At 39.0% G+C, this 20,378-nt stretch overlaps 1 protein-coding gene across 3 annotated transcripts in view; it reads right to left on the bottom strand.

Annotated features, from left to right (window-relative positions):
- Positions 1-20,378, bottom strand: part of GTF2F2 (general transcription factor IIF subunit 2) — a 92,864-nt gene that overhangs the window by 30,743 nt on the left and 41,743 nt on the right. For all 3 annotated transcript variants that reach the window (XM_074859631.1, XM_074859628.1, XM_074859629.1), the window contains exon 6: positions 17,699-17,780. In XM_074859631.1, coding sequence (XP_074715732.1) covers positions 17,699-17,780 — 82 coding nt within the window. The remainder of the gene's footprint in view (positions 1-17,698; positions 17,781-20,378) is intronic.

Below are 20,378 nucleotides of genomic sequence, written 5' to 3'. Positions count from 1 at the left end.
GACATTGTTGTGATTTCTTCTCACTCACTTGAAATGACAGTCCTGAGAAATGTTAATTACTGGGCCAGTAATCAAATGTCATAAACAGCTACAGTAGATGAGGAAAAAAAAAAGGATTTTAATGTCATTCCAAATGTGTGATAGATTTAATTAGCTCCTGCTCAAAGGTACCTTTTAACAGAAGGATGAGATCCAATTCAAGGACACAAAGGTATATATTGTTGCAATCCTATTGTTGGAAGTAAGGCTAAGAGATAGAAGAAAAATTGAAAGGAAGACTTTCTGAGTCAAGTAAGTATTATTTCAAAAGCAAGGCTTTTGACTTCAGAGTCTTGGAAGGAAGAAGCATCTCATATGACACATATAGACAAAAGAAAATAAGATGAACCTGTTTTTTGCCTGAAGCTGGAAAGTGACCATGCCACAGAATTTCTGGCAGGACATGCAGAGGAACACCATCAGTTCACTCCTGAAATCTGGATTGGTTGTACATCTATCTCCTCCTATCTTGAAAACATGGCATAAAATTGACCATCTAAAATGAATGCCTTTCATGACCCTTGGATATAGGCATATTACACAGAGTATTAACAAACCCCACTGGGCTATGCCCTGAACATGTGAATAAACAGAGAGGTACCACTTTGGAATAACATGCAAGCTAAGTATTTGAACCAAAAACAGGCAGAAGAATAAAAAAGTGAAAGCTTTATTCCTGCTGGCCAATGAAACTGCAGAGGAATTAAATTACTCATTCAAGATGGACATCCATGACAAAGCTGGGTATTTACACCTATGATAGAAAAGAACTAAAAGAACTAAAATGAAGTAAAAAAAAAAGTTTTGCAGTTACTGCATTTAGGTAGGATAAAGCAACGTAGTCATGACCTGATGAGGACAGTCTCAAGCATGGAACCCTATGCATCTGTATAGACATTCTAATAAACCCATTTCCTAAAGCTAGAGAAAATGAAGAATGAAAATGTAGACAGAAACACGTTACAGAAAATTGGGGAGGTTTTTGGAAGAGTTTTTTAAATAACCAAGAAGCCACAACTACATAAATAAAAGAGAATTTCTTCAAAAAGGAGGAAAGGCACAATGTGGAGGAAAAAAGATAATCAACAAATAGAAAAGAGGCCAACAGACAGCCATCGTAATATATTAATTTTCTGTACTTCACAGAAATTAGGGACATTAGACAGGATTTTGCTCGTGTACTAGAGGTTCTTAGGAGAAATACAACCATTTGTAGGTGGAAATAGGGAAGCTGCTGCTGCACTTCAACCTCAACCCAGAAATCAACATAGGGCATCCTCAAGGCTATTTCAATGAGGAACAAAAACTATTGATGGAGTCAAGTATTTCTTTCTTGTAATCTTGTTTATTTGAAAAAATCGTCTACAGCTTCATTTTCCTTGGAGATAGGCTACTAGCTGCTTGTTTTGAGTCATTTACTTTGACAGAGTTGTTTCCAAAAAGCTCCTATCTACTGCAGCCAGAAGCTATGTCTGAACAAGATGATTATCTTTGTCAGCTAGCTTTCATATAGCTAAATCCTCTAAACTTGACTTTTCTTTCCTTTATTAATATTGCAATGAACAGGAAGTACTTCTTACCAAACCTTCATTTTTTTTAACTTAAGAAACATTCTAAACAAAACCAAAGCAAAACATTTTTTAAAGTAAGGAGGATGCCTATACTTTGAATGAAAACTACTGATTTATCTTAATAGAAGGCAAAATGGAAGTGTGTGCTAATTGCCTGGTCCATGAGAGCGCAGAGCAGATGATCCTTTTTAGCCACAATTACTTTCACAAGGGGCTTTCAATTCACACTCAAAACTGAAAGCAAAGCCAGGTTCAATTTATTTTATTCAGATAGTAACTGAGTCTAGGGCACTTGCTTGTGTTCGTAGTGATTAATGAAGAGAAGGGATGCAACTGTCAAGCCAGTGTGAGAAGCCAGGTTATCTGAAGAGCACTTGGGTGACAAAGCAATGCTTAATCATTCCGAAGACAGTGCTGCAGAATGGGTGGCCTCCACCTTGCATTTTGTTTCAGGAAAAAAAACCCACCGTTACAGCAATATCTTCTTCGCTTACACAAGTAGAGGCAGACCAGTGAGAAAAGCAAAAAAACCCCAAAAACATTAAAAAGGCAAAGCAAGTATTATATGTGTAGTATGTCATGAATTCAAAACATAATTTAATTTTTGCCTTTTAGATTTTGCCAAATAAATGTCTTGTGTATCAGTCACTTTTTATATAGACACACAAATACACCAAAAGGCCTATATAAACATCAAAGCTGACCATGTAACAAAATGCTTCCCTTGCTTCCAAAAACGGCATAGGTCTTTCTGAACTTAGTAAGAGCTTGTGTGATTGCTTCCTAGCAAGTTTTGGACATCTCTACCAAGTATTAGTTCTACTTTGCACTCAACAGGTTTTCTAAATACCAGACTTGAACTCTATGTTTAAATAATGGCATACTCGACATTTGGGCAAATATGCTTATAAATCCTCTTCATCTTCTCTGGATGATACACAGGACACTTGTGCTTCACTCATTAGTTTCTGAAATTGATCTGTCCATTATCTATGTAACTCCAAATTACTTCATGCATAATTAGGCACGTCCTGATTTTCATTACTCATGTTTATCTCTGTAATATTTACACAGCACAATCATACAGCTGCCCATGTACAGATTGGAACACATCACTAATTACATACATTTGATTTGGTTGTATTCCTCTACAAGAGAGGATATTGTTTTCAAGGGCCTTGTTCCAGCCTCATCACCCAGATGTTCAGGGACCAAGAAGTCCCTGAGGTATACAAACTCCTTTGAATTTACTGACCCTTTCAAGAGAAATAAAACCACAAGTTACGCCATTTTATTTCCTAACTTGTGTATCTATAGCTAAAACATAACAGCTTGGATTCACTAAAGCTGGTAACATTTTACCTGTGATTCCTTACACACTGTTTTACAATATTTTAAAAAAATTATATTAAAAGAAATGCATATTTTATCTGTTTGAAGTTTGACATTTTTGTTGGAGTTTATGATTTGTTTGCTTTTCTCTCATCAGTTTAGATGAATGAATTAGTGCCCTGCTTAGGCCAAGCAGATGCTTTTCAAGCAGTCTTCACAAATCTTGCTTTCCTTCATACAGCTGAAGTCCCAGTATATATGTAGAAGATAAAATCACAATCTTATTTATTTCCCCAAAACTTTATCCTATCCTCCATTTTGTCAGTTTCTAGACTTTCACAAATTATATGCTTAGATAATTAAACCATGTGAAACTTCTCTTTCAGTTGTACTATGTGCATTTATAAACACGGAGTGTAAGAGAAAACAATTTCTTAGGTTATAAGAGCCTATAAAGTGATTATAGCAAATAATTCCCATATTCCAATCTATGTTCTGACAAATTTGATTACACAAGCACAGGCTAGGCAACAGCTAATATACTTCATTGAGTACACAAAGCCACAGCTCATTTTCCACAAGCATTGGTTCTTAGGCATGCTCGGGGACAGAAATCAGCACATGCACACTACAGCGAACATATATAATTTACTAGCCTAGCATTTCACTTACATACAGTTTAATGAAATTTTAAAAAAAGAAAGTTAAATGCTATATAATAAACATCCTCTGCAGAGTACAAACTAACATCCAAGTCACATTCAAAGTTACTTTTTTTTTAAAAACAGTAAAAGGATGTATTAAGTGATTAATCTTTCTGCGCCACATCAAGCAACTCTAAGAGATCAGGATAGAGAAGGAGGAAAAGTATCTGTGTATGATTGTAATAACATGGCTCAAATCTGGAAGAACTATTTGCTAATTTTGTCCTTGCCAAGGTACCACAAACTGGTACAGTTTCTGGGAAGCATTTTCCCCCCCACAGTGGATACTACATTGGATATTAGTCTACTAATAAAAAAAGAGCTAATAAGAGTTAAAAAAAGAAATAGCAATAAACCCAGTTTTATTAATCTACTCAGATCAGGTGATTTAGGTGTCAATTTATAAAACCTACACCATTACTCCTACTCTATTATGTGGCAGCTGTACGTGTTTCTCTCCAAGTAGCTCTCCTGGTCGATATTGCAGTAATAAAGTGTATTTCATATTACTTTACATTTATGGTAGTAAGACAGGGAAAAAGGGTTTAGGTGCACACAGTTAGAAATTAAAACACTTTAATTCTGCTACAATTTAATAGGAAATATTTGTATGATTCAGTTTCACAGCATGTGTGAATATAAATCCTCCAGGGATTTTTAATTAGCTGTATTTTATCATAAATTGCATTCCCATAGACAGATGCTGCTCCTGCATCATGCTGATAATAACAAAGACCAACTGACACTTAAGAGCACATCTGAAATGTGTTTTTCTGAAGACATTAGGTACAATAAGAGAATCACTAGTGCAGAATAAAAGTACTGATGGTCTTCCCAGTTGGTTTACCATACTGACTTGAAGGGCAGTTTATTTTATACAGTACAAACAAATTAACGTCACGAAGTTACACATTTTGTCAATCTACAAAATGTATCTTTTGCTTCCAATACCAAAAAGACTGTGTATGAAAATTCTCAGTTTGCTGTACCCATAGTTGTGCTTTAGGACATCCTACAAAAACACCCACTTTCTTTGAAAGCCATGATTTTAATCAATTAACCCCTTGTCAACTGAAAGGTACTTTCTACAATATAGCTATTTCTTAGTGCTTTAAGCATTTTGATCACAGTTTCAGACTTTTAGGATGTAGTATTTATTCCCTGCATTTTACTCCAGAGAAAGAATACCTATTTTTCAAGGCCTTTGCTGAAAAGTCCCTTTTCAACATGTGCCACCAACTTTCTAAGTGGTTCCCAAAGGTGAGAACAGGAGCCAATGTCTGAGTTGAAATCAGAATTCAAAATAAAGTGATTATTTTAAATATAATGTGAAAACTATGTAAGTTGGGTTATTTTTTTAAATTTTGAAAAGTATTATATAAATACATACCTAACACATATTTCTCTCAGATATTATCATGTAACATCTCCAGGTTTGCATCCATATATCAATGTTGATTTCCATGTAGTTTGCTATTTTTATCACACGTTTTTATACTCCCACCTACACTCACATACACTGAAATTTCTCTTTCAAGATGACTTCTAAATTCAAAATATATTTCTGAAAGCTGGGATTTTCTTTCCTTTTTTTACATAAAGAAATCTGGCCATGGATATTTTTATGCTCCCATTTCTCCTGTCTGTTTTCCAGTTAGAAAAGATGGAATGAACTATGATACAGATAATGTTCAGCCTTGCAACAGGTTTTGAGCATAGGTATTTCTTTAACCTTAGAAACAGCTATAGTTAACACTGTTGGAGAGCTAGGATCCTTTCTTTTCCTTCCTTCAAGTATGACACAGGAACTTTTAAAAATGAACTTAGCAGCCAGAATGTGTGTCTCATTGCTTCGAGCCCCAACTAAACCTTTTTTTTTTAAATCGAAAGAATTTCACAAGTGATTTTTTTCACCTCCCTCTGTTTTTAAATCTGAAGCGGTTGCATTGTCATGGTCATGATGGTCTAAGGATTAACAAGAGCTTGGGTTGGTGAGAAGTTAAGCACTTGTGTTAGCCTATTTTTTTACATTTAGATTCTTCATCTTAAAGCTGTTGTCACATTCCTAACTTATTCTAACCTGAGTTAACACAGTTCAACCAATTCTGCAGAAGATCAGAAGCCCGTGTGTCTCCACCGTCTGCAGACTGGAATCATAAAGCCAGAGCCTTATGTTATTCACAGAACTGAACCCTGTAAAATCCGAAACTTCCCTATGCTTGTTAAAAGGAGTGCTGCGCAAAGCCTCAGAATTGAATACAGTCCAAGAGCAGAAGGAGCAGAGGAAAGCTCTTTGGTGAGCTGTTTCTTTTCCTAATTCATTACTATGTCTTCTTTATCTTCCTCCTTGGCAAGGTCTCAGTCAGCGCTCAAGCACATACACACAATCTGAGGGAACAGCAGGACAGTAACTCAAATTTGTATTACAAGTCACAGGGTACAGTTCTTCCTGATTCTGCGACTAACATTAAAAAGGGGGTTAGCCAGATATTCCTGAAAAATAGTTAAGTATTCAAAGACATAAGCAGATAATTCATTGGCATTAATTTTGGTGAGGACCCAGTCTGTTCATATGTCTCTCAGTTAGTGTTTCAGTGTGCCCGGGACCTGTGAGATAGTGCTGTACTTGTTCATTTCTGGCAGGTCTTTTTGGACTTGCAGCAGAATGAATTCTGTGAAACGTCTGCCAGGACAGACTAATACATTAATAAAGTTGAAAGTTTGCTATCTCTGGCATTAGTTATTTGTAAAATTAAATGTAAACTGTCAATAGAATACATTCTATGAGTTGAGCACAGAATTAAATTGCTTTCTTTTTAAAACTGCTGCTGAAGACGACCCCTGGATAAACTCACTTGGAATTTTATCTGAGTCAGAAAGGGCCACCCTAAACTCCTATCAGCAGACATTCAACAGTGCTTGGAAATACTAGGAGCATCTGGCACACATAAAGTTTGAGTGAGATAAGGACACTGGATGAGAGAAGGAAGGAAAAGCGGGGGACGAAAAAGACACACACAGAGTGAGCAACTGCAAAAAAAAAAAAAAAAATCAGTCTGTCCTCCAAAACATCCCAACTTCAGTCTGCCACCGCAGGTTTCACTATTGCCCTCCTCCGCCTTGTAGGTGTAAATTCTGGTGTGTACACACAGTGGTTTCTAAATTGTTCAGAGATGGCCCAACTAGAAATGGCTTTAGACACCTATGTTACAACACCTTAGTAAAAACGTTGGATCCTAAAGAGAAACAAAAATTAATATTTTGATAGGGTGGGTGACATGTATTAATATATACTGATATGATATACAGTGATATCAATACGATATTAATTCAGTTGTGCAGAATCACTTTTAGTGATTTAGCAGAACATTGTTAATGTTCAGGTATGCCAGAAACTTGGGTGAAGATGAGCACATTTCTTTTGTTTAATTGACATTTCCATTTACTGGCTTTGCTATATTAATTACACGCTATTGTAAACTTTAATTTCAAATACCAGCACACAATCTCTCTCAGTTTCACTTTATGCTATACCTTGCTTCCAAACTCATGGCTTGCAAGCACCCGAAACAGGATGAGATGACAACTCTCAGGTGCCTCACTACCCATTTTAACTTTGTATCTGGGTGTTTCAGTTTTGTGAAGCATCGGGAAAGCACAGAGCAGTCACCTGAAACAGTCACCTCCAAGGCAAAACAGACCTTCACAACTCCCATGCAACATCTCCTGCCTTCACTGCATAGGCAGGAGTCAGTTCCTTGCCTTAGGCATGAATCTGATTGTCTAGTCTTATATCCATGTATTACTTTCATAGAACCACAGAATGGTTTAGGTCGGAAGGGATCTTTAAAGATCATCTAGTCCAACCCCTCTGTCATGGGCCAGGACACCTTCCACTAGACCAGGTTGCTCAAAGCCCTGTCCAACCTGACCTTGAACACTGCCAGGGAAGGGGCAGCCACAGCCTCTCTGGACAACCCGTTCCAGTGTCTCACCAACCTCACAGTAAAGAATTTTTTCCTTATATCTAATCTAAATTTCCCCTCTTTCAGTTTAAAACTGTTGTCCCTTGTCCTGTCACTACAGGTCCTACTGAAAAGTCTTTCTCTGTCTTTCTTATAAGCCCCCTTTATATACTGAAAGGCCACAATAAGGTCTCCAGGCTGTACAACTCCAACTCTCACAGCCCTTCTTCATAGGAGAGTTGTTCCAGCTCCCTGATCATTTTTGTGGCCCTTCTCTGGACCCGCTTCAACAGCTCCATGTCTTTTCTGTACTGGGGGTCCCAGAGCTAAACACAGCACTCCAAGTGGGGTCTCACCAGGGTGGAGTAGAGGGGAAGAATCACCTCCCTTGACCTGCTGGCCACACTGCTTTTTATGCGGCCCAGGATACCATTGTCTTTCTGGGCTGTGAGTGCACATTACCAGCTTAGGTCTGATCTTTCATCTACCAATATCCTCAAGCCCTTCCCTACAGGGCTGCTCTTGACCAATTCATCACCCAGTCTCTACTGATATTGGGAACTGCCCTGACCCAGGTGCAGGACTTTGCATATTATTATATGTATGTGTGTGCTACAGAAGACAACCATATTATACAAGAACAAACTCAAACAAAATTGTACACTAAAGTAACACTGATCCTAAACCTTCATGATTACAGGCAGTTGTCAGAAAACTGCTCAGTTCCAGCTTTCTGCCATGGGCAGCAAAGAAGGAAGGAACTGAGCAGCAGTGATTCTGCAGCACTCTTACGCTTTCCTTGTATCCTCACAGTATACAAGGTACAAGCTTAGCTCGTAAAAACCTTCTCATTCCAATCTCAGGTACAGGTAAAGCACATCAGCCCTACAGCAGCTTCACATGGACACTGTAATAGGTCCCACTGATGGTACTGGCTTAGTATATAATGCCAAATTTTCAGCAAAGCATCACAGAAACTGAAATGACAATGATTGAATCCCAGACAAAACCACTAACTGCAAACAAAGGAGTCAACAGCTTAGCAGAAACATCATTACAGATCATGACCAGAAACGTCAGGAATTGTATGATTATTGTCTACAAGGTTCACTTAAGAAACATATTTCATTACAGAGCACAAAGTAATTTGAAAATCTCAAGCTCAATGTAGACTCAAAAAGAAAGAATACTTTCATGATTTGCACATCACTAGCACTGACATTTAAGTCACATTCTGTTGATAAAATACCATTTCAAAGAGAAACCATCTCGTTCTCTCACAGCCATGTTGGTCTTGTGATGGTAACAGAATTAAAGTAGCAGCATATATTTCTCTTAAGGCCATAAGCTGATGTGTCTGTATTTAAATGCAGGCATGGAGAACACAAAGAATTTGAAAACCATCGTTTTTATAGTACTGTTACATCTGAGCATACACATGAATGTATGTAAGAAATATTTTTAGGCAGTGGTCCTTTGTGTTCATTTCTGCTTCTTTCAAGATGTGGAAAGTAACATTCTGTAGAAGAGCTTTTGTGAAAAACACTACCGAAAATTATTTGAACTTTATTTTAAATGTAAATAAAACCCCTAGGATTTTAAAGTTCCTTCACTGTATTTGCAACTTCAGTATAATTTGTTGGCTTCCAATACTTGGCAGTCTCATTTTCTCTATCCAGATAACTCAAGGGGAAAAAAAGTGAGTTTAAGTACTCTAGATGACTGAAATTCAAAGGATTTTGCATTATATCTCTCTCTTAAAAAAAAAAAAAAAAAAAAAGTAACTTACTACTCTTTTTCATTTTATGGTGTTCATTTGAATTCAACTCCAAGCCATTTTAAAAATGTCCCAGACTCAAGCATTGGCAGGTGGATGCACAACATTTCAGGATTGTGTCTGAGGAGTAACTGATGGTTGCAGTGTTTCAGTATCTTGTATATATATCTGAGGTATTTAGAGAATGAAAAATTCTCCCATAAAATGCAATGTTGTGATTAATTTCTAAAGCTGGAATCTTTTCCACCCACAGAGCCTTTGAGGAGTACAAGAGATACCTCTATTTGCTTCCCCCGTGGTGTAGCTGGCCCTGTGACACTCTAGGAGGTAAGCTCCCACTGTAATTTTGCCATCTCCAGGAATTAAATCACACACTGATCACAGGGAACCCCAGTCTGAGAAGCATTTAAGCCCTACAGACAGACACTCCCCCCAAAAGAACCAGAAACAGAGGATGGATGTTTTGTCATCTATGAACTTGTTTGAACTTGGCGACATCCCAAGTAAGTGCTATCTGGATGGACACATATGTACTCTGTCAACCTTGAGGCCATTTGTTTTAGTGCCTTCCTGCAGTTCCATGAATTTCAGAAATATTTTAATAAGCCAGGAAATCAATACATCACCAACAGAGTTTGCCACCTGGCGATTCTAATCTTTGAGTTTGCACAAGGATAACTTTCAGTACTCAGTGATATCATACAATTTTTGGAGCTCCTTGGCAGCAGGGTAACTGTTGGACGATACTAGTCTACCGATCTTTCACAAATTGCAAGTATCATCAGTAGGATGTGAACAAAGTTGCTTAAAATAGAAGATGTGCTGTGGTGCTGACATTCTACATATTGTGTAAATTTGAGCTTGTCAGCCTGGTAGTTGCCAAAGCAGTTTTGCAGATCCCAGAACACCGGCAGTACTCAGCATGACTATAGTATCTGGCATGGTGGCTAGGAAGAGATCCATGAGCTTCACTGAGCTCTGCTCTGCAACAGAAAAGATGAATATTTACATCTGAACTCTGACAGTGATGCAGAAATGGCCTTTTTTATACCAGCTAGCTATCCCACCTTCCCTGACAGGGTCAAGCATGATGGTAAACAAAAAGAACAGGAGGTTAGTATATCTAGTAACACAGGATAAGTCATGATAGTTAAAACTGCACTCTCTTTCAGAGATTTTCACCCATTATAGTGTGACTTTCATACTACAGATGGAAAAGAAGATGAAAAGAAGGAATTGGTGCTACTCTGGGAACAGAAAGGATGTCCCTAAGTACTAAATGACTACCTCACTGAAATCTGGAAAGCACCTTAGCAGCAGAGACATCTTTGTAATTATTGTAGCCCTGGTAACAGTAAGGTAGAAAGACCTCCAGTACTGTACAACACCAAAGGCTTTAGTTTCAAGAGAAGGAATCTGTGCCACTGACATTTAGGTTTACTGGAAATACAAGTACCCGGAACTTCTGGTGCTGAGCACTGGTACTGAGTGAGGCATTTTTTGGCCTGAAGAAGCTGGCTATGACTGAAGCCTGAACATATTCCATGGTGACTATTTTTAGCCTCACCCCCCTTCAGCAGATAAAAAGGAAATGGATGCTTTTTGGCTAATTACCACAAAGGCAAATTAGAGATGTTCTTAAATGCAATGCCTCTGATAGCAGGGGAAAAGGAGCAGTGTAACCAGCAGAAGAGGAATATTGTTTCATGAACTCTGTGTTAAAGAAACAGGACAATGAGAACTCTCCAATTACAACTATTGATTTCCTTCCCCAGGGTATAAGGAAAAAATCCATGCCATATTTGCCATAAACTCTTCTTAAATATGCATCCCTAAGCATCTCTCTTCTTTCTGAAAATGACCTTCATGCTAGGCTCCTCTCAACAATGTGCCTTTCTGAAAGGCACAGAATACATACAGTATGCCCGCTGTCAAGAAACACAAGAGCATTCCAGAAGCATCTTATCACACGATGTCAATTCCAGAGAAATGCACGGCTGTCTGGACACAGTCTTGAGCAACTGGCTCTAGGTGTCCCTGTCTGAGCAGAGGGGTTGGACCAGATGACCTCCAGAGGTCCTTTCCAACCTCAACTATTCTGTGATTCTGTGCCTGTCACATGGAAACTATGATATTTAAAAGATGGAAAGAAGGCAAATTTCATGCCACGCTGTAAGAAAGACATTTTAAGGTAAACAAAAGGAGAATGGTAAGTCAGCCAGCAAGGAAGCCTACTTTTTTTCATCCTCTGCCTCCAGGCATTTGCAAAAGGAAGGAAACTGAGATCCAATTATCAGATCAATGGTCTCTCCCAAAATTTAAGAGTATCAGTTTCCATAACTAATGATTCATATTCTAGAAAGTATATAGCAGAAAAATAAGAATGTTTCATGCTTCTTTGTTTTTCTTCTTTGTTTCTTTTCCTACCCACCCCTAGATTAGCCCATATATACCTGGCTACTAGAGGCTGAAGACAACAGTGGAGTAAAAAGGATATGGTAACCTTCTGCAGGTTTAAGAGAAACATAATAAAATATATGCTGCATTACAAACAGTACGTTATTCCTTATTTATTAGCATTATTATAATGGCTGGAAGCAGCGACCAAAATTAGGACCTTTTCTTATCACTGAACAAAAAAGCATGGTAATAGAAAAGACATATTAAAATCAAGCCACAGAACAGCACTTGTAAGAACAGTAAAAGATGCTAGACAAAATGGAAAGGCCAAGAGACAGAGAAAAGAGCCTAAGATCACAAAGAAATACATAGCAAACCAACAAAAGGAACTCTCCTGACCTCTGAAATGGGGAACAGTCTCTCTTCTGTGCTGTTGAACTCATCTCGTTTTAACCTTATTTTTCTTACTTGCTCCTCTCTATTACTCCATTCAAAAAATGTGAAAAATGAACCAAAAATGGACAAAGAAACTTAAGTACTAGTGTGCCTGCTACTTTGCAGTCCAATTGTTCACAAGTAGAATGAATTTGCTTGATTTGTAAAAACTGGTGGGTGTCCAGGAACATAAGGGAAATACATCTCTCAACAGTAAAGCTTAACCCTTATGAACATGTTTATTAGATAATTTTCCACAAATTGTACATTATTCTCCAGGAAAAATTGGGATTGCAAATATTTTAGCATATGGAAAAAAAATATCTATTTTTGGTACATAATAATGAGCTACTCAAAACATCCTAGAGAATGTCTTTTTGTATTATGCTGAATCTTACTTCAAGACAAAGAAATTGATCCTCGATAACGTGAAAAATCAAGGTTGCATTTGACTGACAGGCAGATGCAATCTCAGCTTTGCGTAAAAATGGTCTCCCACTTCAAACAAACTGAACAGCTTTTGTGGAAAATGCACAAATGTATTCATACATATTTATTTTGAAAGTGAGTTCATAGCCAACTAAGCACATCTACAAGAATATATATGAAGTGGCATGCTGGTCAAATTATTCATTTTCTTTTGCTAGTAGGGGGTATTTGGGAGAAAAAAAACCTGGCATAATGCTCATTTTCAGCAATATACTGAACTGTCAGTCAGTCAATACTCTTACAGTATTTTAGAGAAGATGAGCAACTCATCTATACCAATTAAATTTCACTTGCTTGGCCCAGACCACCAACTGTCTGGACTTCTAGTGGCCTCTGTAATATGGCTGTAAGAAAATGTGACTTTTCAAAAGTGGCAATTCATTAATTATTCTAGAACGTTTTGCAACCCATTTCTCCTCAAAGCCTGTCACGCATGTTTCTTCCAGTAGCTTTTTCTAGGTACTTTCATCACACTCTCTGTAGAAAATTCTTAAAAGAAAAAGCAAGAAGATATACAGAATTCTTCCAGCCTTGTTACAAGCTGCCATGTTGGCAACTATCGTTTTCACTAACAATACTTCAAGATGTATTTTTAAGTTACTTAAGAGAATTATAGGGATTACCATCCTCACTGCAGTGTTAAATGTCAGCTCTTCTAGGCTTTCTGTAATCCTGGGATTCTTTTTTTTTTTTTTATTTGGTGTACAGTTTGGGAGAGATCAGTAATTCAGATTATGTATAGTTGAATCAGACTCTCCCAAAATCCATTTTGAAAAGTGACCAGCATTTCACCAGCACAGTTGAGGATGAACCAAGGCCTCTGATTTTATCCCAGTTTTTGCCTGCCATCCACTACTGTTGGAGAAGTGCTATCAAACACTGCATTCAACTGCTTGAGCTGCACTTTGCATGTGCCTTCAAAATCTCCCCTGAGAACTGCAAGCCTGGTGCCCAGCCACCCCAATTGCAGAGGACCTGAGCAGTCCTGGAGACCTTGTTGTAGCTACTCAACTTGACAATGTCAGTTTGAATTAGAGTTTTGTAGAAGTTGCTCCAAGAGGTTATTTTTTTTTTCCTTAACTTTTCCTCAAAACGAAATGTAGTTTGAGTGTATATGATACCTATGTGTTCAAATTGAGTTTGAAAATAAAATTCTTTCTGGGACGAAATGGAGAAACATAAGTACACAGAAATGGGAAAGAGGGACTGAGGAAGAATTAGGAAAGAAGAGGGTTTGCTACGGTCAGAGGCACTTACAGAACGGATGTGAGGACCAGTACAAGGATGGAAACAGGTAATTTGGCAGAGAGAGTCTGAGATGGGGTGTGTGACAGTCCACCATTTTCCCTCTTTTCTGCATAGCAAAAGACCCTTGGGAGTATTAAAAATCTTATTCTCATCTCCTCTCAAGTCATCTGGAGCCTGAGAGGATCCTGAGTGCTTGGGGGACTCCTCTCTCCCTGTGCCTGTCCTTCCCAGCGCAGACAAGCCTCTTGGGAGGACCTCTCTCTTTGGGGAGTCATTAATCCCAAGGCAGTTAAACACTGGGATCATGGAATTAAGGAAATGAAAACAAAGATCTTAAGCCTCCAAAAGACAAAATTAAGGGACAGATAATGCCTCCTCGTGGTGGAAAGCTGACTACAGTAAGATGAAGAAAATAGTCTAGTTTGGTAGGACTGGCTGGAGTGGATGCGGAGCCTGCCTAGGGCAGCCTGGCAGAAGGGAAAGGCAGCCTACCTAAGGTGACATGGATGGTGGGGGCACAAGACTAGTGCAAATACAGCGTGTGCTGTACAGCGAGCCATGGATGTACCCCCATCTGTGTTACACACCCTCTGCTACAACAGTTCACATGCCACCATCTTCCTTCGTCCAACAGGCTTGATGGGGCAAGAGGGGAAGTATCAACCAGAAAGAGTAGTGTAGGGACAGTATTTTCTGTAACCACCACCTAGTAAAACCGTCTGCAATTGGGAACAGTCCGCCTATTTTTTTCACCACACAGTCTAAATATTTTTAAGTGGGATCATGAGATCCACTCCCACAAGACAGAAATTAGGACAGGTGCTTGGAAACCACATATTATTTTCCAACTAGCTGCAATACCATCACCAGCAGCAACTGCAAATGTGTAACTAATCATTAAGGTGTTACAAAGAACAAATACATTGTTAATAAAAAATTTCTAGGAAATTCAATAGCATGAAGCTTTATTAGTATAGGATAGCAGGTATTTCATGGTATTTGTTCCCCTTCTAGAACTTGAAGTTCAGGAAAATAGAAAAAAATAAACCTGCCAGCAACAAAACTTCCAAAATGGAAAATATCCAGTGAAGGTCACACAATCTTTGTTTTACCTTTCTGACTAGTTATCCCTAGACACACATTTGTACCTTGTATTCAAAGTGTTCTGAACATCAGCCATCTACACAACTTCCTGTAATCAAATCAAAAGCTGCTCCTTGGGAAAATACCCTCCCGTCTGCTACATTTGATAACGCTTTTGCCCATGCGTGTCACCAAATTCTGTGCTTTCATTACGCATCCTTAAACCCACACGTCACACATATCTCCCACCTAACTGCTGGCAGCCCCATCACAAGACCATCATTTTGTCCTCTCACTGAAACTCTGCAGAGCAGCACAGAAATCAAATGCCACGCTACGCCACGCACCCATCAGCTGATTTCCTTGACCTAGACATAGCATGGAAGGCAAATGCCACACCACACTACATACCCGTCACCTGATTTTCTTGACCCAGATACAGATGGTAAAATAGAGAGGATCCATATCTGCATTTAATTCCAGGGAGGTATATAAACCCTTTTGGTTGCTGCCAGCTCTCAGAAAACAAATGATTACAGTTATTGGAGTGTGCAGCTTAACTTCATTTTCTAGACCTTTAAAGTTTGAAGCAACTGCATTTATCTTTTAATTTTATTTCCTTCCCAACTCAACTTACTATTGCAGCACTTAAAGCCTACACAACAGACTTGCTGTTTTATCAATATTATCAATTCCACCTTTGGAGAGTCTCTCTCATGTAAAGCACAATAGTAAATAGAAAAGTGAATAAAAATGGTTTAATATAACACAGTTCTGTAACTTCTGTGGTTTATCTTGAATGCTGTCACTTTTTTAAAGCATAAATACAGACTGCAGCATGTTGAGGGTGGGAGAGAGTAAAGGGAGTGAAAAGTTAGATCCTACTACTCAAATAGCAGAGACAGTATTTGGACATAAACCAATTTCTTCTGAGGCTGTGACTGCTAGATCTGCTAAATCTCATGCTGATTCCCACCAGATTTTTTTTAAAAAAACTTTTCAGTAAAAGGTAAAAAAATCTTTAACAACATGGAAAGTTAGAAACGAAGGCATACACAGCCTGACAATTTTTCCACAGGAAAGAAGAAACAACAGTACCATCAGTTTTCAGCTGCCAGTGCTTCCAAACACAAAACCTGCCTTTGTGTTTGCTTCTTTGTTGCTCCTATAGGAGTTGAACATGACAAAATCAAAGACCAGGAGGGGCTACATGCATGCATGTGTGACAGAAAGTAGAATTCAAAGTTTGGATAGTACGTCATTAAAGCTATCAGTTTTGTTTTGGTCTCCTGCTGTGGCCTCACCAGAAGAAGCTTATTTGATCAACTCATAGAAAACTATGTACAAAATACAAAAAAACACTTGGATCGGGCAACCTGTGATTACAACAATTATGAAGCAAATACATCTCACAGACTATATTTGTATATATTTAAAATTGCCACATTGAAATGAGTCCTTTTCTAGTAACATCACATTTGCTTCATACTCCATTTCACACTGATGACAAAAATCATGATAGCAATCAGAGAACTCAGTCTGAAATAAAGTAGTTCACTGTACATGAGCAAACTTATGGTACTGATTTGCCAACAGCTAAAACATAATTACAAATTGTGTAATTTTGTGTAAAAACAAAATTACAAATTCAGAATTGAATGAACACAGTAAGGAAATACTGGAGCAGTTTAGATGACAGCAGAGATTAATAAAACTTAAGATATTCTAAATGTAGTATATGATACACAGGAAACAGATCACAAATTGGGGGAAAAAACATTACTTAGCCTTTTCTGCATTTCTTTTGATGATTCTAGAACTAGCCACGGATGATTCTCTTCCTGAAATTTCCTGCTTTGCATTTCTCTATTTACAACAAACTCACAATATAAAATGGTGATTTAATTAAAACCCACATGCTTAAAATATATAAATATGTATTTAATATCATGCACAATTTAATTCCAAATCTGATTTATTACTAGAGAACATCATCAAATTAATTATCCATTTGATATATGAATCACATGGTAAATTCTAGATGTGTTGGAATAAATTTTCAAAAGTCTATTAAATGTATGTCCTGTGGTTTCCATGCCATTTCTGACATTTTCAGCCATTACCTCTTCTAGCAAGCGTGCCAGTTTAGGTCTAGCACTTCTCCCTGAACTCTTTCCTATTTTGGGCATTTTAAATATCTTTTCAGAGGTGCTCTTTGTCTAGCATGGCACAGTATTAAGTGGAATTAAATCTGAACGATCCACACAGAAACCCATACTTAAGCAGCATGTCCTGACCAGACAATGTAAACCTTTTAAGTCCTCAGGAAATTCAGCTTCAATCACATTTGAATATAGCCACACATTCATACGTTCAGGTATGAAGAGGCACAACGTGTGCTCTAGTAAGAGCTCTGCACATGATGGAACACAAAAGTCTACTTCATCCCACCAGACAATACCAGAGGGACGTACAAGCCCCATGTCAGCCTTCATTCCCTCCCTACAGTAAATCCACCCTAAAAGCAAGAACAGTTCCGATCCTGTATAAATCCCATGCAAGGTCATGATAATACTGAAGTCATCCATCCCTAGTAAGGCAATAATAAAAACAGAGTCAGATATCACATATCCATTTGTAATAGCGCACTCCTACCTTTTCAGTTTCATATAATTTTCACTAGCTGCAGGTCTGCATTCAGCACGTTGCACCACTATTCCTTCCAAGGAAAGTTTATCTAGAATGAAAAAAACAAAGCAAAACTGGACATTAAAATAAGATTCACCAACATGGTCAACATTTGAATTATTTTTCACTAATTAAGTATTTAGTAAATATAATGTAATTATAAATTCTCAAATCTCAAATTAAGTTCTAAAATCTCTGCTATTTAGACACTGAAGAAACAAGCAGGAAAAGCATGCTTGCACAGCTGGTATCCCCTAGACTTCCTTATTTTGAGATCAGATGTTTTACATATTAAGAGTGAATCACTACGACCAAATTTTAAATAAGAGATGGTAACTGTGTGGTCCTCTTTTCTCTAGATTGTTGCACTCAGATTATCTATGAACTGTTTTCCAGAAATGTGCATAGAATACAGTCAGTGACCATGAAAAAATAATCTACAAAGAGAATCCAAACATCAAAGTATCCAAAATTAGTGGAAGATAAAATGAGAGCTAATTTTATTCTATCCTCAGAAAAGAGTAACCTATTTTCATCTTATTACAGTACCAAAAAAAATTGTTCACTAAAGGAATATAATGCAATAAAGTAATACTACATATGCTAACCCTTGGTGAAAAGAAATAAAAACTTGCAGTTAGTAATCTAGACCACATATTAAGTGTCAGTTAATACTGCTCTCTGTACATTCACCTCTGTAACACAGACACTTTGTAATCCAATGTGAACACCTTTTTGCCTAAAGCAATGACAACTAACAGAGCAGTACAATAGTACCAGCCTACTCTGTAAAGGTGGAAAAGCCTAAAAATTAAAAGCAACTTGATGTAGAAAAGAAAAGAGAAGTGATGATGGGCAAACACCTGCTTCTCTACTATGATATCTTAGTGCATAGTGTGTGTGGGGGGTATCTGTGAGGTGGTCAGAGACCTGCTACACCACTTGGATGCACACAAGTCTGTGGGACCGGATGGGTTACACCCAAGGGTGCTGAAAGAGTTGGCAGATGTGCTCGCCAAGCCGCTTTCCATGATCTACCTGAAATCATGGCTAACTGGGGAGGTCCCAATGGACTGGAGGGTGGCAAATGTGACACCCATCTACAAGAAAGGCAGAAAGGAGGATCCAAGAAACTATAGACCTGTCAGTCTGACCTCGGTGCCAGGGAAGGTCATGGAGCAGGTCATCTTGAGTGCCATTAAAAGTCATATAACGGACAACTGGGGGGGTCAGGCCTAGTCAGCATGGGTTTATGAAAGGCAGGTCCTGCCTGACAAACCTGATCTCCTTCTATGACAGGGCGACCTGCTTATTGGATGAGGGAAAGGCTGTGGATATTGTTTACCTTGACTTCAGTAAGGCCTTTGACACCGTTTCCCACAGCATTCTCCTGGCAAAACTGGCTGCTCGTGGCTTGGATGATCGCACGCTTTGCTGGGTAAAAAACTGGCTGGATGGCCGGGCCCAAAGAGTTGTGGTGAATGGAGTTAAATCCGGTTGGCGGCCGGTCACGAGTGGTGTCCCCCAGGGCTCGGTTTTGGGGCCAGTCCTGTTTAACATCTTTATTGATGACCTAGACGAGGGGATCGAGTGCACCCTCAGTAAGTTTGCAGACGACACCAAGTTGGGTGGGAGTGTTGATCTGCTCGAGGGTAGGGAGGCTCTGCAGAGAGACCTGGACAGGCTGGAGCGATGGGCTAAGGCCAACTGTAGGAGTTTCAATAAGGCCAAATGCCGGGTGCTGCACTTTGGTCACAACAACCCCCAGCAGCGCTACAGGCTTGGGGAGGAGTGGCTGGAGAGCTGCCAGTCAGAGAGGGACCTGGAGGTGTTGATTGACAGCTGGCTGAACATGAGCCAGCAGTGTGGCCAGGTGGGTGGCCAAGAAGGCCAATGGCATCCTGGCTTGTATCAGAAATAGCGTGGCCAGCAGGGACAGGGAAGTGATCTTGCCCCTGTACTCGGCACTGGTGAGGCCGCACCTCGATGACTGTGTTCAGTTTTGGGCCCCTCACTACAAAAAGGACATTGAATCACTCGAGTGTGTCCAGAGAAGGGCAACGAAGCTGGTGAAGGGTCTGGAGCACATGTCGTACGAGGAGCGGCTGAGGGAACTGGGGTTGTTTAGTCTGGAGAAGAGGAGGCTGAGGGGAGACCTCATCGCCCTCTACAGCTACCTGAAAGGAGGTTGCAGAGAGCTGGGGATGAGTCTCTTTAACCAAGTAACAAGCGATAGGACAAGAGGTAATGGCCTCGAGTTGTGCCAGGGAAGGTTTAGACTAGATATTAGAAAGCATTTTTTTACAGAACGGGTTGTTGGATGTTGGAATGGGCTGCCCAGGGAGGTGGTGGAGTCCCCATCCCTGGAGGTATTTAAGAGTTGGGCTGACGTAGCGCTGAAGGATATGGTGTAGTTGGGAACTGTCAATGTTAGGTTAATGGTTGGACTAGATGATCTTCAAGGTCTTTTCCAACCTAGATGATTCTGTGAATTTATCCCTCTTTTTTGGGCATAGGCAGCGCAGTATGTGTAAAACAAACACCTCTGAAACAGCCTTGCATAACAAGAAAGGATGAGCTTTAATGGCTTGATTAGCTCTAACTATTTAAAATGTCCTTCCAACAGAGTCTTGTCCTGCTATTGGTG

Source organism: Strix uralensis, chromosome 2, assembly GCF_047716275.1.
Source record: "Strix uralensis isolate ZFMK-TIS-50842 chromosome 2, bStrUra1, whole genome shotgun sequence".
Taxonomy (NCBI): domain Eukaryota; kingdom Metazoa; phylum Chordata; class Aves; order Strigiformes; family Strigidae; genus Strix; species Strix uralensis.
The sequence above is the reverse complement of the archived record's forward strand: the minus strand, read 5'-3'. Positions and strand labels throughout refer to the sequence as shown.